Source organism: Camellia sinensis, unplaced genomic scaffold, assembly GCF_055761805.1.
Source record: "Camellia sinensis isolate YWXY unplaced genomic scaffold, ASM5576180v1 Unanchor14, whole genome shotgun sequence".
Lineage (NCBI taxonomy): Eukaryota > Viridiplantae > Streptophyta > Magnoliopsida > Ericales > Theaceae > Camellia > Camellia sinensis.
In genome coordinates this window covers 5058175-5073264 of record NW_028129020.1, presented here as the reverse complement: position 1 = coordinate 5073264, position 15090 = coordinate 5058175, and the positions used below count along the sequence as shown (strand labels likewise).

Genomic DNA, 15090 nt, shown 5'->3' with positions numbered 1-15090 from the left:
AATATAGATGTATGTACTATATAAATAATATTTGTTGCATATATAATCAAATGGTGCTATAGAGGTGTAGTGGGAAGAGTGTGGTGTATAAGGTTTATGGTACGAGAGGTTGGCGGTTCGAGTCTCTGCAAGAGCGGATCAAATTGTTCTACAACGAGTTATTGTCATGAATGGCACTTGATAGCGTCACGAATAGTGCCTACCATGACATTAAAGTGTCACTGAAAGGTTTTAGTCTTGATGGTGTAATGACACTTATAAGTGTCACTAACTCTTTTTTTAATGGCGCTTGATAGTGTCACAAATAATATCTACCATGACATTAAAATGTCATTGAAAGTTTTTAGCCATGATGGTGCGGTGACACTTGCAAGTATCTACCGTGGCACTCGTATCTACCGTGGCACCGATAGAAGTGGCACTTGTTCAAAATGCCACAAGACCAAAAAATGTCATTAGAAGAATAGTTTTGTAGTACTTTCAAATGTCACTAAACTAAGAAAATGTTGTAGTGGGGATTCAAGTTTATTTAAAAAGAAAAGAGAATGCACGCACGTAGAAAAGAGCTAAGTCATTTGGCGGTGGCCGGCCAGCTATGAGCCCGGGAATGGAGGGTTTAGAAAGAGAGTTTTCCCTTGTGCATGCAATTTCAGGTCCAACAACCTCAAACTACTCAAATATACAAGTTACAGAATGGGAGTAGCTTCCCTCCAGTCCTGGATTGGACTGGAAGGTGCTGTTGGCCAGTAGGGACTCATCACGGGTCCCGTTTCGATAATCCGAACCATTCAATGTGTAAAATTATGCCTATAAAAAATCACGTTGATCGGATATCAATAGCTATGTGCTCAAATTAGTTTTGTATAAAAAAAATAGACGGTGAATAATTAACGGTTGATAGAAAACTAATATGATAAAACAACTATCGATATCTGATCAACGTGATTTTTTACAGACATATAGTATTCGACGAGTTCTACACATTGAACGATTTGAATTATCGAAACGGGAACCGTGATGGACTCCCACAGGCCCAACAGCACCCTTTAGTCCTTCAGACTGGAGGGAAGCTGCTCCCTTAAAGAATTTAAAATGAATTTGATTGGCTGAATAATTCAAATTACAGAGTATGTTCCATTTTCAAAATAGAATTGCCCAAAATTGAATTTTAAAAAATATAATATACAAAAAGAAAAAGAAAAAGAAAAAGAGAGCCCAACACAACCTATCTATTACAAGAAAAGAGGCGACACAAGAAAGTTGTTGGTTCTGTAATATGTAAGACAAGAAACATACATGTTTGCAGCAACTTTCTTTTGAGTCGACGGAATAATAATCAGTCATCTCAAGACAAGGTTATCCATCAAATTCAATACATATAAATTCTTCGGCAGCCTCTCTCTAGTTCAAAATCAGATTGGAGTGTGTTGTTAGGCGTCCGTAGACCCATCACAGAGCTCGCAACAATGATTTGAGCCATTCAACGTGTAAGACTCGTCGAGTACTTTATTCTTACAAAAAATCACATAAATTGGATATTGATAGCCACTTGATCATATCAAATTTGTTTTAACAGTAAGTATGATTTTAAAAATATATTATTAACACATATATGATCTGATCAAGTAGCTATCGATATCCAATCAACGTGATTTTTTGTAAGAATAAAATACTCAACGAGTCTTAATGGCTATCAATATCCGATCAACGTGATTTTTACAGAGGTTAAGTACTCAACAAGCCTACACATTGAACGTTTGGATCATTGCGACACTCAAAATGGACCGGCCTGGACCGTCCAGTTGAAATACCCAACTAGAGACAGTCCAAACCCAATTCTAATACCATTAAAATGTTTTAAGACATCTGCTTAAAAACCCACCAGCACCCAAAAACCACAAACACTACCTCCTCCAAAAATTATCAAAACAAATTCATACGGAACCTTGTTCATGCTCATATTATTCACTACTTAAAACAAAAATAACATACCGATAAAATAAAAACTAGAGAAGATCAACAGTCCTTTACAATTTTGGCCATGAAAGAACTACTGCTGCTTCGCTTTAGCAACGAGGGCACCTCTACTTTGTCTAGTGATTGCAATGAAAATGCCTAATTGAACTAATTAATATAAACTATAATGCTAGTTGTTTACCCCTAAATGCTGCCACATTATCCACAGCAGCTACACAGAGACTTATTCAAATGTGACCACCGATCGAGAGAAATGGAAATGAAAAATGACAACTCATTAGACAAATTTATGTCTGCAAATAAGCAAATATTATTCCAGCTCAAGTGCAGAAGAACCCAATAACACCAACTGAGCTTGAGCTTTACACTCCTCTCTGTCCCTTTGTACATTTTGCTAGTAGAAAAGCAAATTACCTATGAGCAGATGTGTGTGGCATCGGATACGTCATGGGACCCATGTTCATTGGGGCGCCAGGAACCACCTGTCCCGGAACCGGAGCTCTGACACCATATGCCATGTGTCCCGGAGGAAGATTCACTGGCGTGCCAACCGCTGAAACAAGGGGTCCTATTGGTTGCCCTATAGTTGGTGCTCCATACACGCCAACTCCTGAAGGTGCAGCTGGGGTTTGCGAAGGTGGTTTGTTTGATTTGCCAGATGTCCCTGTGGCAGAACAATTTGTTTGACCGGTAATGGGTCCTTGGGGCACTGAAACATCTCCATTATTGACGCTTGTGATGTCATGAATGCTTGATCGCCTCCGGTCTTTGTTCATAGAGTTCAAACGAATGAAGTACTTCTGTGCATGGCTTGCCACTTGTGTAGGTGTTCTTGTCACCACATAATTTCGGGAGATACTTCGCCAATCACCTTTCCCATATTTATCCAAACCAATAAGAAATAATCTGCTTTTGCAAAAAGACAGAAAAAGAAAAAGGTAATCAACAAGTTGAATTTAAATTAAAAAATACTACTTTGTAAGAATTTAGGTAAAGTTAGCACTTAAATATGCAATACAAAAGGAAAATATCGAAGTAGATGATATCCTCAAACGTCCATTCGTGTTCTTCAGAGTAATAAACATGAATAAGCATTACACCATAGCTCATCAAAATATAAGATCCGTTCCCTTATTTAAGAGGTCTTTAATTAATTTCAAATGTAACATATGCAACTTTGCTTCTAAACAAGACCCAAACAATAAATAAATGAATATTATATCGTCAAATATATACAAACCATTTAATTCCAATTTTAAATAGAGGCCAGAAAATCAGGCATGGTGACATTAGTGGAAGGCAACCTTGCAGTCTACAGTTGCCCTGTTTACAACTGAAGCAGAGTATATCGCGGCTACAGAAGCTGTGAAGGAAGTGCTGTGGTTAAGAGAGTTCTGGTTGGGGATTTGGGATTGCAACAGAAGTCTACTACTGTGTATTGCGACAGCCAGAGTGCTATACATCCGGCTAAAAATCATATTTGCTATGAAAGAACCAAAGACATTGATGTTAGAGTGCATTTTTTTTGAGATATTGTTGGTGAAAGTGCAATTATTGTGCAGAAAATTCACACAGCAGGCAATCTAGCTGACATGATGGCGAAACCCATTTTAGCAGTCAAGTTCAAGTATCGTATTGCATGGACTTGATTGGAATTAGGAATTAGCGGTACCTAATTGGAAGTGGTGTGAAGATGGTGAGAAGAATTTCGATTTTAGAGGATCAACTCGAATGTTCGCTAAGGTGGATATTTGTTGACTTTGTGGATCACATTTTGTGAACAAATGGGGGCTATGCAGGTGAAGCTACAAAGCCAACCTAAAAAGGTGAGCCCACCACAAATCTTTGGACTTGGGATATTCAGCCGAAAATGGTTGAATTTTGGTTCTTCTTGTATTTATACATAAGACCCTCAACTCTCCATAATTGCAAGTTAATTCCCTGGAGCTCAACTATAAAATAAGGGCTTGATGTCTCACATCCAACACAACAAAACCATAGAGTAATACTAGTGTAATGCTCCATTTGATTGGCCTAAAAACATTTTCTGATGGACATTTTTTTTCAGAAAATGTTTTCCAAAGAAAATACTTTTCTATGTTTGGTGGTGGTGGTGGGACGAAGGTGAAGGTGAAGGTGAAGGTGAAGGTGAAGGCGGAGGTGGAGGTGGAGGTGGAGGTGGAGGTGGTGGAATGGTGGTGAGGTGGCGGCAACGGTGATGGTGGTGTGATGGTGGAGGTGATAGTGGCGGTATTAGTGTGATGACATTGGTAAAATTTTAGTCTGAAAAATATTTTCTGCCATTTAAAAATGGAAAGCATTTTCTGTTCAAATAGAGTTTTGTTGATCATAGAAAATGTTCAGTTGATGGCGCAAGTAGAGAAAGTACATAGAGAAATATAGAGTGAATTTCTTATATAGAGAGTTGGGTATACAAGGGCTTGGGTATATTTCTAAATGTACTGAGTTTGAGGATGTAAAAAACAAATTGAGTCCACTTCTAAACATTTTTCTTCCATAGTGAAGTATTCTTGTTGTCTTGTCCATGGACGTAGGAAGTAATCCAAACCACGTAAATCGTCTGTCTTTAGTGTGAGCTTCTTATTATTTCCCATTGGTTATTTCTAGTTACTTTGATAAACAAATTGCCACCGTTTCATAACTAGTCTAAATGGTCCAAACACAACAATGCCCAAGTGATCACCTATGAAAAGTGAGAATTAAAGAAAATCATAAATTGCCTGTTTTAAACTTAGATTATGTTGTCCAGCATAAAAATCTTCTCTCATTTTCTCAAGACCAAGAGATAAAATTTCAAGTCATCTCATTTTCTACTTTCAACCAACATTGCAAAAAACATGGGCAGTGGTTTCTTTGATGGATTTGAAAGGCATAGAACATGTTGGCCATCAAATATGCTTTAAATTTTTTATTTCACTCATTTACCTCAGGCCTGTTTATTTGCTATTCTTATTTTGTTTTCCTTCATGGTTCCTCTATGTCATTGTCATCTAAGAATATTTTATCATCCCCCCTCGGATTTCTTAATTTTCAAAGTCAAGATAAGCTCCAAGATCTAGAGTTTTCCTCTTGATTTTTGGGCCTTAAAAATCTAATTGAGATCAGGATTTCAACTTAGTGCAAGGGCTCAAACAGGCACCACGCTTATCTTGAGCTCATATACTCAAGCTGAAAATTGTTGAACATGACATGGTTGAGCAATGGATTAGATCCAGTTCATTTAATCCAATGAACAGATAAAGAAACTTAGACACCTCATATTAGCAGGAGAATTTTGAATTGATTTTGTTCCATGGAAAAAAAATTAGCTTTATTAACTAAGGGAAAAAAATATATCAACCAGCAAGTTCAAAGATACCAAAGACCAAAATTGAGATGTTGTTTGTGTTGGACAGCTTGACATAAATAGTTAGGCCCATCTCCCAACAACTTAGGCTTTTGGGATTAGTGATTAGAGATCAAGTTGGGAGAGGTCTTGAGTTTAAGTCTCTTCGTTTGCATTTCGTCCCCGTCTGCTTTCTTTCTTCTTTCGTTTGCATTTGTTCTTCTCTATATATATGGGCGTTTGCATCTCCATGGACAAGATGGGGTTGCACGTGAGGGAGGATGTTAAATAGGTTGATATACATTGTTGGGTCCATTTCCTAACAGCTTAAGATTTTGAGGTTAGTAGTGATCCATTTCCTAACAGTTGGAGAATGATGTCTCAATCGTAGGAGATAATTAAGATAGAGGAAATAAATAAATAAATCTGTAGGGAGAATGTCAACTTCCAGACATTTGCTTTCCCACAGGTTTGGATTTTAATTAACTTTGGAGTATGATCCCGTTATTAACAACTTAGACATGTCACATGAAACACAACAAAGAGAGGCAAGGAAAAAGGCTGGGATAAGACAGAAAGATCAAACCAAAATGTCACACCCAAGGTTCTGAAAAGCGGTTGCGGTTGCGGGGTGTAAAGGCCGTAGTGTAACGGTTGCGGTAACCGGAACCGTGAATTTTTTTATTTTTCGCACAATTTGAAAAAAATTTACCGATACGCATATTTTTTTTCCATGATCATATTTATTGGGTTAAAAATAAATATTGATAAATTTTTGTAAATTTTTAAGTATGATTCAATATATTTCATATTTTTAAATCACTATAAACTGAGTTTTTTACATTTTATTTTAATGATTAATGATTTTATATTATACAAAAAATCAATTACTAACTATTATATATAAGATAAACAATGACAAAAGTAAGAGAATAAATAAGAGCCTAAATATATATATATACATATTTTTACCAAGCCAAATAAATAATGATCACACTTATTATTATTATTATTTTCAAACAATATATAAATAGACACACACAAACAAAATAGTTGAGTGATAGCAGCTGAATAGAATAGCAAAGGTCTTACAGCTTCAACAAATCAATAACATGTTCTTCATCTTCCCTCTTCTCTTTCTCTATCTCTTGCTCCATTTTCTCTCTTTATCTTCCCTCTTCTCTCTATCCCTCTTCTCTCATTTTCAACTTTTTTTTGTATTTTTTCGAAAGAAACAGTTTGGAACCATTACGTAACGGTGCGTAACAAGCCGTTACGGCACTGTTACGACCGCTACGGCAACCGCTACGGCCGACACACCTGTGAGTCTCAATCATACTGCAAAAGCGGCCGTAACGGGTGACGTAACCACCAAAACCGTTACGTAACGGCGTTACGTAACGGTTGCGACCGCTTTTTAAAACCTTGATCATACCTGATGGGCTTAGGTTCCCCAAAGAGTGGCAAACACATCCAACTGGCGAGTAAACAGTTGGATCTAGGGTGCACAAAATACCCAATAAACTGAAGAACATAACCAACCAAACCCAACCTCTTTGGATTGGGTTGGTTTGGTTTTTGAGTACATTGGTTTGGTTCTGGGTCTTCAAATCATCAAACCAATACGATTGGGTTGGTTCGGTTTAGGCAAGCCAACCCAAGAACCAAACACATATATATAATGTAAAATTCTATTTAAATTGGCATGTCTTCACCTAATTAGTCTATTAGGATGGATTTGATTGCACCTAATAATTTCTCACATGAAAGAAATGTTATTGGATTTAATTGGTATTGGTTGTGTTTAAGTTTGAGTTGGCCTTCTCTATGCTATTCACAATTGTTGGCATGTATTAAACAATATTTTGTTCTTTATTTGTGTTATATTTAAATGTTAAAGACTTGTTTAATTTAATTATTCAGTATTGGTTGATTTACTTATTTTTAGTATGGTGAAACCATGGTGCCAACCCAAATCAACCCGAGCTACATTGGGTTGGATTGGGTTGAGTTGGTTCTAGTGCATGATAGATTTGGTCCTGGGTCCAAAACTTGAAACCAATCATGATTGGATTGGTTCCAAATTTAGTGCCAACCCGAACCAAACCAAACCAACCCATGCATAAACTACTATGATCTAGCAGGAGAGAGAGGAAGTGGAATATAAGAGCTCAAAAGCAAAGAGCTCTGGAAGGGGCGTGATGTTGAAGACGCTTGTGATATAAGTGGTACTTCCTTATACCTTACTATTATAAATAAAATGCAGTTAGGTATTGCTACAGTAGATGGCTCTCATTTTTTTCTTCCCATTTTATCATTTTGTTTTTTGTGCTGGTTCATATATATTTGGTCTGGTTCATATATATTTGGTTTGGTTAAAAAATAATATTTTAATTCATTCTAATTTAATTTCATCATCAATTTGCTACCATACCTAGCAATCTACATCTAGGTACAATCATTGCATTTAGATAATTTGAATCAAAAAGCCATTGAGATACTTTAGTCCCACATGTAGGCCAAGTTTGGGAAGACTAAATAAGTGTACTTTTTGACTTTTTGAATTTTTTGGAGGATGCCAAACTTGGCCGTAGTGTGAAGGAAGTGATGCTGCCGGGGAAAATCAAGGGTCGTGTTTGGTTCACTTTTGAAATTGTGATTTTAATTTTTTTTTTTCAAAATTCATAATTAAACACACAATTCAAAACTCAATTCAAAAACTATTTTTAAAACATATTATCAACTAAGAAGCATGGACACGGACACGTGACACGACACGAATATGACACGGACACGCCGACACGTTAATTTTAAAAAAATGCAGGACACGACACGTGGAGGACACGCATGAAATATATAATTTTATATATTTATTATATGTTATATATATGAATATATCATTCAAAGATAATAAAAAATGCAATATAGCACTAATTCCTATAAATTTATATGGTTTTTGTTTTATTATTGTATCTTAAGTTGTTTTGTTCAAACTTATAATTAGTTTCACATATGTATAATCAGTAGACACATGTGTTTAAGCAATTGACTTGTGTGTCCTCCAAGTGTCCAAAGAGTGTCCGAGTCTTCAAAAATATTTAAAAAATAGGACACGTTTTGAAGAGTATCGGACACGTGTCCTAAGAGTGTCCAAAAAGAGTGTCGGTGTCCGACACGGACATGACACGGATACGTCACCTTCTTAGAAGTGTCCGTGCTTCTTAGATTATCAAATATATAACTCAAAATTTAATTCAAAACTCATAATCAAACTTTTTCAAATTTTTATTTTTTTTTATTTTATTCTTTAAAATTATTTTTTATTTTATATTTTTTTTCAAAACACATTTTGTTTATTTTTATTTTTGAAGAAAAATATTTTTATTTTTTTTATTTTTTCAAAAAAATATTTTATTATTTTTTTAAGTATTGGCCAAATAACTTGTTATGATTTAGATATAGATGGGCGATCCAAAAAAAATTTAAATCTTAAAAAAGAATAAATATTTTAAAAAAAAGGTATAATTTTTTTTAAAAAAAATATTAAAAAAAATATTTGAAAAATAAAATAAAATATTTAAAATAAAATAATAAAAAATAAAAAAATTTCTAAACATTTTTAAATATTTAAAAAAGACAAATCTAAAAATTTTCAAAATACAACTCAAAACTCAAAAACTCAAAACTCAAAATACAACTCAAAACTCTTTTCAAAACTCATAATCAAACAAATTTTTTCAAAACTAAAAATAAAACTCAAAACTCAAAATACATCTCAACACTTAAATCATTATTCTACCACCACTAAATGTATCAGGTACTTATTAACAGGTGATGACGTAGTATACTTTTTTCCAGAAAAAATGGAGAAAAGAAAATATTTAAAACATTAAATATTTGTAAAATACAAGGACATCCATAAGGTATGTCGTATTTTCATTTAATGTCGTTGATATGAGAAAATCAACAAAGTACCTTCTTAACTGAGATTCTAGTTTTGTTGAATGCCATTAACAAAATATATTAAAATACAATCTCACCTGTGGATAATTTTCACGGTTATAAGTCACAAGCTGCTCTCTTTCTTTATCTCTCTCCAAGATTGCCAAGCATCAGAACGACCGCCACACCATCATTGCACCATCACAAATGACCACTGTCAGAGCCAACCTTTGCCACACCACTAGACCACTCACATCGATCCATCTCTTAACTCCCGAACAACAATTAAAAATCACAACTGGAAATAACCAAGACCTCCACCACCTACCCACCAGTCAACCACCACATAGTTATAGGCCATTCGGTTTTATCTAAGACATTCAAAATTTTGCAGGGAAAGAGAGAGAGAGAAAGAGAGAGAGAGAGAGAGAGAGAGAGAGGTCAGATTGCTTAATGGGAGATAAAAACTTGCCGTATCAATCCTTAAAACCCTTTCTATAGCTAGAAAAGAAGATCAGATTGCTTAATGGGAGCTGTGAACCTCTGCTTCAACAACACCCTTTCTAGTTTCTATAAGCTAGAAATGGGATCAGATTGCTTAATGGGAGATAAAAACCCGCTGTACCAAGCCTTCAAAACCTTTTCTATGGCTAGAAAAGAAAATCAGATTGCTTAATGGGAGATGAGAATTTTTAGATTTAACTATATAATCGTAAGCGAAAAGAAAATCAGATAGTCAAATGGAAAATAAATTTTTTTTTTAACAAGGGTTTTAGATTTAACTATATAATCGTAAGTGAAACTTTGAAACTTTTATTAGAAATAAATTTGAGATCATTGATGATTAATATTGGGTAAATTATATTAGGGAGCTTTTTAATAAATCCTCTTTTTAAGAGTTTTATTCTATCCAAGTCATATTCTTTTTGCCTATTCCATTAGGTCTTATTTAAGGTAAGAAGACCAAAACACCCTTAATCTCTCATGCCCATATTAATGTTGATATTTAATGTTAATTGTCATTATATTTTGATAGTTTCCATACATTAAGATGTTGTCATTATATTCATATTAATTTGAAATGAATTTTTGTCATTGTGTTGTTAATTATATTCACATCATGTAATTGAAATGAATATTCACATCATTATATTCACATCTGCCACTATCTCTTCTTGCTCATTTTAACTCATTGTCCACTTTTATCATTTATGCAGAAAGCCTCTTTGCATCTGTGAGATCAATTGTGAGGATGATCAACAATCATTTATGGTCCTTTCCTATTCTTAAAAACTTCTCTACCTCTCATTCATTATTTTTTCCCCATAATTGCCTACATAAAGAACCAAAGTATCAGGTAGAACATACAACATGGTGAATTGTTTCCTAGAGGATAATTACTTGCATATTTTCCCATCTTTAACGCACAATTGGAAATATAGGTATAAACGTAATTGGGAGTGAGGTCTGGATTTTCTTTAACTAGGGAAATCATTAATGTGCAAGGGAGGAGCAAGGAGCTCATATGGATGGCCGGAAGATTAGTTGCATCCTTAACAAGCATCAGTTAGGAGATCTATTCTACAATTGGTACAAGTGAAATGGCAGTCGGATCAAGGACATACACTACTCTATTGAACATCTATTTCTCTCTCCCCCTTGCCCTATCTTCTTTTTTTCATTTTTTTGTTCTTTTGTTTTTTGTTTGGTATAAATGCTGCAGGTTTTTCTCTGTCAATCTACACTACATTCCAGGTCTCAAAAATTTGAGGCTCCAGCCAGGGGAGGGAAGCTTTTGTGGCAAAATTCAAGAAGCTTCATGACGCTCTAACCAAAAGTTTCTGCAATGGTGATGGGTTTTGGTGGATTGGGCAGTAGGGGGTTGAGGTGGTGGATTGCAGTGGATGGAAAGTGGTGGTTGTAGTGGAAAAATAGAAAATGCCTTAACTCAAACTCGTGCCAGTACAGGCATTGGAAACTATGAATCAATCCTCTCTAGAAATTACTTAAGAAACAAGTACAGGCTGACATGGACTAAGTAAGAACTTTAAACTCATAATGGATAAAATCTTCCCTTTTAGACAGAAGTGTGGCCCAACAATACATGATGAACAAGAATCTAGGCCGGATGAAAGGTTTCTCGTATAAGAATATATATCTTATCAACATTATTCAACCTAATTCAAATAAATTCAGATTATATTGTAATCGCTAGGGTTGAAGACCGATTACCTACTAGTCAGTCAAAGAATACAAATGATTTGATAGAAATGTTATAGCAGCAACAATTTGGAAAGAGATGCTATGGATGCAAGGTTTGAATTTTAATCCAAATAAAGAAGCACAAATCAACAAAGAAATTATTACATGCGCGTGTACACATGTTATGTTATGATACTAATACAGTTGAGATTACAAGAATCCTGACAATAATATAAAACCGTACTCGTAAGCATGTTGAATTATTTTGAAGTTAAAGAACTCGCATACAGAGGCACACATGTATAAACCGACTAATGAAATCATGATTCTAAACCATTTTTATGACATTAATCCAGAGAGGAATTTTAACTATACTCAAAAGCATGTTATATCATTCCTAAGTTGAAGAAAAAGAACTCACTAATCACTAAGTAAAGAAGTAGTAATCAGAGGTATGATGCTTTAAACTTCTTTGTAGATGAATTATATGAATCGTAAACCGCAACTATAGGCTCACCTGTGCTCCTCCTCTGTCCAAGCAATTCCCTTGCGGCGCTCCTGATCTGATCTTGAAGCCTTACCTCCATGATTAGAATCGCCATTAAAATTCCCAAAATGGCCACCCTTTTTACCAGTTCCTTCATCACCTGCGTGGCTCGTAGAACCGTCTGAAGAGGAATTATAGCAAGGTAGAGGCACGCAGCCAGACTCAATGTTATTAATGTCATCAACTAACAGCTCATAATGATGTTTAATCTCTTCTAAGGATTTCCCTGGAACATCTGCTGCAATCTTCTCCCACCAATCTGCAGAATCCTCAGGATAAGTTGCTAGGGCATTCTCAAATGCCCTGTCCTGCTCTCTACTCCAAGCAGAGCTATCCCCAGTTTCTTCAGCTTTCATCTAGCCTTGTTTGATTCCCCTATCAAGTGTTTCACCCACAGCAAGAAGAAGAAGATGAAGAAGAAAAGGAATCTAGCAAACACTCCAAAATCAATATCTAAGCTAAAATACCCATCTCCACAACCAAGGAATTCTCTAGAATGGCTCTTGAAAACTGGATCTGCATTATTTCCAATAAGGGGGGGTTCACTGACAACCAGCAAATTGGTAGACTGGAATTGTGTGAATAAGATACGTCAGACCAAAGAGAGTGAGAAGGAAGGAAAGAAACAAACCCTAAAAATAGCCAAGTGAGCTGCACCAGAAACTAGAACCAATAAATATCATGAAAAATCTGAGGAAATGAAGATGCTGATGATTTCAAATGGTTATTTGCTTCACAATTCAAGTATTGGACACTTGCAAAATGCTTACCTATTGATGAAGTCAAGCAAACAGGTTCAGTTAGACACCATGAGAAATATCTGAAAACCATAAAATCAAAAGAAGCAATAAATGGCAGTGTGAAACAAGACAAGGAAAAAAAAAAAAAAAAACTGAAATTAATGGAGACGGTGAATTCAATTCGATGGTAATTAGGGCTTTGGACTGTGAGATAAGAAAGAGCCAAACAAAGAAGAAAGACCCAGAAGTCTGAAATGATTTTTTTTCTTTTTCTTTTAAAAAAAGAAAAGCCAAAAAACCATTCACAAATTGCCATTTCCGATTCAAACAAATACCCAATAACCAAAAGTCCTTACTGATTGCAACAGTTTTTACAGAAAAGGCCCACACAAAAAAAAATATATTCCACTACAGTCCATTCCACACAGTGACTCCTCGGCATGAAGTTAAAAAACTAGGATTTATACCTCAATTACATGAGATTGCAATGTAGTTAATTCAGTATTGTGAAAATTTTCCAGAGAAACGAGTTTAAACACTTGTAATTTGTGACTGAACACCAAAAGAAAAAACCCATTTCATTTTTTTTTTATTACTATTTTTTTTTTTTTACCGAGAGAGAAAAGAAATACAGAAGTGAATTGGTACTTACTATTTGAGTGAATAACGAAAGCCCCCTTTTTTTCTGAGTAAACAAACACCCATCAGAAAATGCACAATGATTTATCAGCCAACAACAACAAAAGAAAACAACAAGACTAGCAAATGGTCCATGTGGGGGGTTGCTGTGGTTGATTGTGAAAACCCATCTCTCAGATTCCTTCCTAAATAGTTTAACCTCTGAGAGCGACCCCAGTAGTACAAGTACTACTCCTCAGTAAAACTCTACAAACCCGAAAACTACTCCTACTACTCCCATATCATCAAGATTTTGACAGTTTAACCAACCACTCATAAATCAACTTTCCTTTCCAACTATCTTACCCATGGATAATCCGTGGATTTTCCAACCTAAAAAAAACCAAAAAGAGAATAACTTGAATTATTGGTATCGTCTCCAAGTATTACCGATTCATACCATTAAAAAAAACTCACTATTAGTACTAATGCATATTAAAAAAATAAATAAATAAATAAATCGCAATGATACATCTTTTTAATTTTGAAGCTCTAATTATATGGCAGAGAATAAAAAAAATAAAACCAATATCAAAATATCACATCAGAATGGGGTCCACTTCCATTAGAGAGCTCTCAATTATTTTTCAAAAAAAAAAAAACCAAGGCATAAGCAGTGCCCCCGCCATTGTCACATTATTAGTGATGTTATTAGAGTACTATTTTTAGTGCTCTCAACCATTTTTCAAATACTAATCTCTTATATTATTTTCATAACTTGAAAAAAAAAATGAAATTAATGGAGCCAGTGAATTTCCAAATAAAAAATACAATATACCCTAAATAATCTATCAAATTTTTCATATGAGTGTGAACGTACACAAACCCACATCAAATTTTCTATCAAATTTTTCATATGAGTGTGAACGTACACAAACCCACATGTGTGTCGATCCCACACTTATGTGACAGGTTTGGTAGAAAATTTAGTAGATTATTTGAAATTCCTATATAACTTTTTTCAAATTATAAGAACCAAATAAACCATAAACAAAATCAATCAGTGTGTTTGGTTTCAGTTTTTTAAAAATTGAGTTTTTTGCTTTCGTACTTTTTTATTTTTAGTGAATATTTTTTAAATTTTAAGCATTTTTTTATATTTTTAGAAGCATCTTACTTAGATAAATCTAAATAGTAAAATATTTGTGAAAAAATATTTTAAAAAATTAATGAATACACAAAAATATGAAAAATGTATTTAGGTGTGCCTAAATTTTTTTTCAAAAAATTACTGAAAATATTAAAAAAATTTATTGAAAATATTAAAATATGAAAAATAAAAAAATAAAATTTTCTGAAAATCAAAACCAAATAAGCTGAATAATACAACACTAACTTTAACATGAACAAATTGTGGGTACCCCAAAAGCAATAAAAAAAAATCTGAATTACTAGACAGATTTGGGTTAAATAAGAGCATTTGTAGGGAAGATACCAACACTATATTAGGGTAGACATTGTGAGAACATATTTTTAGAGTTGTTCATGTGGTCGATGTTGTTAGTCAGGTGTCACATGGATTGGCCGAGATGCCGATATATGGTCGGATAGAGGGTAAGAGTCCTAAATGATATCAAATTATATTTTTTGATAGAGATGAGATTGTTATGGAAGTGTATCTTAATCTGAATGATGTGAGTTATGATAGATGTTATTCT

The 15090-nt window shown here is 34.4% G+C and overlaps 1 protein-coding gene across 3 annotated transcripts; it reads right to left on the bottom strand.

Annotated features, from left to right (window-relative positions):
- Positions 1 to 1937: 1937 nt before the first annotated feature.
- LOC114303941 (transcription factor SRM1) lies at positions 1938 to 13804 on the bottom strand. Of its 3 annotated transcripts, none has more exons than XM_082911863.1 (4): positions 13407 to 13804; positions 12785 to 12834; positions 11985 to 12665; positions 1938 to 2883 (listed from the first exon to the last, which is right to left on the bottom strand). In XM_082911863.1, exons 3-4 carry the CDS (start codon positions 12368 to 12370, stop codon positions 2388 to 2390), a joined length of 882 nt encoding a protein of 293 aa, XP_082767989.1. In that variant the 5' UTR covers positions 12371 to 12665; positions 12785 to 12834; positions 13407 to 13804; the 3' UTR covers positions 1938 to 2387. The 3 variants fall into 3 exon arrangements, with proteins under 3 accessions (XP_082767989.1, XP_082767991.1, XP_082767990.1); XM_082911865.1 differs by having other exon boundaries at positions 11985 to 12582; positions 13407 to 13606; XM_082911864.1 differs by lacking the exon at positions 13407 to 13804 and having other exon boundaries at positions 11985 to 12582; positions 12785 to 13083.
- Between the last annotated feature and the right edge of the window lie 1286 nt (positions 13805 to 15090).